The following is a 3,089-nucleotide window of genomic DNA, read 5'->3' on the forward strand; positions in this document are numbered from 1 at the left end:
ATCGGTCCATTCAACGAAACATTGGATAAATGAACATTGGACAAGTATAAAGCCACAAAGAAAATACTGAGTCTTAACTTCTAAACGACCTGTAACGTAGGTAGAAATAATGTTGTACGCGTAGCTCGTTAGGCTCACGAGCAGCTTGCGTGGCTCGAACTCGCTTGTTATACTAACTAGCACAAAGTTATGCTCAGCTTGTTAGGAATTGAACCGAGCCGAGCTGAGCCAGTTGCGAGTCGAGCAATCTAACGAGTTATCAGCAATTTTTCCAGCTCTAATCATGTTCTTGTGTTGGTAGCTACTGTTCGAAGATATCTTCCTGTAACTTTACCCGCCTAGATCTTGATACTGTTGTGGTAATTATCCCACAACTTCATAAGAAAGTATGAAAATAGACTTTTGAGCATCCTTAAAAAGCTCTACAAAATTTATAGAGCTGACCTCTAAATTCATATTTTTTTCGGAACCAGAGTTCGTGGATCTGGACGTAACATTTAAGAGCGGAACTTCGTGGATCTGGACGTAAGATTTAAGAGCAGAACTGAAATTCGTGGAGAGAACTTCCCACTGTTCTGAGCATGCTGAAACTGTCATTACGATTAATTAATATGGAAATCGGGGCTCCCGCTTCTCTGACGACGACTGTCCCCTTTCTTCTTCCCAAATGGCCACTGCCCCAGCGAAGCCAATCCCCGCCGCCGCTGGCAGCTGCGGCGGCGACGACCCCGATCTGATCAGCCTCCTTCCCGATTGCATTCTCACCACCATCCTCTCGCTCCTCCCCCTCCCGGCCGCCGCTCGCACCCAAATCCTCTCCCGCCGCTGGCGCCGCCTCTGGCCGTCCGCGCCGCTCCACCTCCTCGACTCCCACCTCCAGGTCCCAACCTCCTCCCTCCCCGCCGTGGTCTCCCGGATCCTCGCCTCCCACCGCGGCAACGCCGCGCGGTTCGACATCCTCCTCGCCCGCCCCTCCGCCGCCGACCTCGACTCCTGGCTCCGCTCCCTCGCCGCCAAGCACCTCCAGGAACTCGTCCTCCGGCCCCCGTCCGACGAGCCCCTGCGCCTCCCGCCGTCATTCCTCTCCTGCCGCTCCCTCCGCTCCGCTGAGCTCACCAACTGCCGCCTCCCCGAGGATGCCGCCGCCGTCGCCGAAGTCTACTTCCCCCACCTCGCCGAGCTCACCCTCCGCCTCTCCCGGGTCCCCGCCGCCGCCGCCCTCCACGGCCTCCTGGCCGGCTGCCCCGAGCTCGCGAGCCTGTCGCTCGACCGGGTCTTCGGCTGCCGGACCCTCCGCGTGCGGTCCCGGAGCCTGCGCAGCCTCACGGTGTCGGTCTCCCTGACGCGGCGGCGCGTCCTGGAGGGTGCCGAGGAGCTGGAGCACCTCATCGTCGAGGATGCGCCTGCCCTGGAGAGGCTGCTCGCGCACGACATCAACTGGGGCCCATCGATAAATGTAATGCATGCGCCGCGGCTGCAGATGCTTGGCTACTTGGGGGTCGGGATCCCGGAGCTGCAGCTTGGCTCCGCGTTGTTTCGCTCGATGCGCGCTGTTAGACTGTCGGCGGAGTTCCGGTGTGTGAGGACACTTGCGCTGGAGATGGCAGATCCGCAGGTGAAGCCTGTGGCAGTCTTCCTCCGGTGCTTCCCCTGCTTGGAGACGCTCTATGTCACGGTAATTACTGCCTATGGGTAAAATGTTGATTGTTCATTCCTGGTTAGAGCTTATATTGATGGATTTTATTGTTGAGTTGCAGTCTCACATGGTTGTTCCCCAGAGCATGGAAATATTGAATTATGAGATGGATGATCCCCTAGAGTGCCTCAACTATCGTCTCAAGACAGTGGTGCTGAAAGGTTACAGAGGGCGAAAGCATGAGCTTCAGCTAGCCATGTTTCTTGTTCGTAGTGCAAGAGTTCTACGGGTTATGAAATTCTTGTGTGAGAATGACTGCAACCTTTCATGGTTGACAAACCAAAAAAGGCGATTACTGTTGGACAACAGGGCATCACTAGGGGCTCAATTTGTTTTTCAGAAGATCACCAAGAGCTACATCAGGTTTCTAAAGCAAGCAAGTAACATTTCTTTAGTTGATCCCTTTGACACTTAACCTTAGACTCTTACTGAATGTTCTCTCCATTTTTCCTATCATTAATTTTATCACAAAGATAAAAAGTGATCATGTTCTGTACATGGATGAAGCCTATGTGTAGCTGTGATTTGGATTAAACGTGTCTGGAATTTTCATGAATTCTCTTTGAGACCTGGGTGAAACCTTTGCCAAACTGCAGCTGTATGCTATCCAGTTTCAATCAGATCCTGCTGACTAGTTGGGATATTGCCTTGATAGTGCAGAAGGGCACCACACTTCTGTTCGGCTTGTTCTTTGAGTGATTCTTATTTGATTGTTGAGTAAATGCTTTAGTTTCAGTTTACTGAAGGGCAACAGAGTCATTGAAAGGGTTCTTTCACTTTCAACAATATTATCGTCTGAGTTTTTTGTTTTCATAAGCCTCATGCTGAATTGTCGTCATTTGTGCACGATGCCTTCTGAAGCAGTTCTCAATGCAAGGTGCCAGGTGTGAAACAATTTTTTATACCTATCTCATCCATCCCATTTCTGTTGCTGCTTGCTGTTGACTGTGCATGCTAGTTCCCCACGTCAAGTGCATTTATCTGCTGCATTTGAAATGTTGCACACTTTTTTTTTTCTGATTGCTAACCTGTCATTCTGTCCAAGTGCCACTATAAGATTTATTGTGATATATGTGAATACTTGTTCCATATAGTACAGATTGAAGCCCTTATTTGCACCCATATTCATGCTCTTCTTCTTATGGTTGTTTTCATTGCATATGCTGGAAGCCTGGAAGAGTTACCTTATTAAGACATAGCTTCCACAATGATCCTGTCACCCTTTTTCCATTGATTTTTTTTAGTTAATATAAGTTATCTTAATTTTTGAAAGAGAAGTTATTAATGTAGTAGATTCAACATATGTTGTAGCGCAAGAATTTCATAGGAAACACTTCAGTCCCTATAAGTGGAAAATTTTCCTAAACAGGGTGTCAAAAGGTAATACGCTGCG

At 49.5% G+C, this 3,089-nt stretch overlaps 1 protein-coding gene across 1 annotated transcript; it reads left to right on the top strand.

Moving 5' to 3' along the window:
* Positions 1–635: 635 nt before the first annotated feature.
* LOC112882130 (F-box/FBD/LRR-repeat protein At1g13570-like) lies at positions 636–2,252 on the top strand. Its single transcript, XM_025947118.1, has 2 exons — positions 636–1,675; positions 1,758–2,252. The coding sequence occupies exons 1-2, from the start codon at positions 668–670 to the stop codon at positions 2,109–2,111; spliced, it is 1,362 nt and encodes a 453-aa protein (XP_025802903.1). The 5' UTR covers positions 636–667; the 3' UTR covers positions 2,112–2,252.
* Positions 2,253–3,089: the final 837 nt, after the last annotated feature.

This window comes from Panicum hallii, chromosome 2, assembly GCF_002211085.1.
Source record: "Panicum hallii strain FIL2 chromosome 2, PHallii_v3.1, whole genome shotgun sequence".
Taxonomy (NCBI): Eukaryota; Viridiplantae; Streptophyta; class Magnoliopsida; order Poales; family Poaceae; genus Panicum; species Panicum hallii.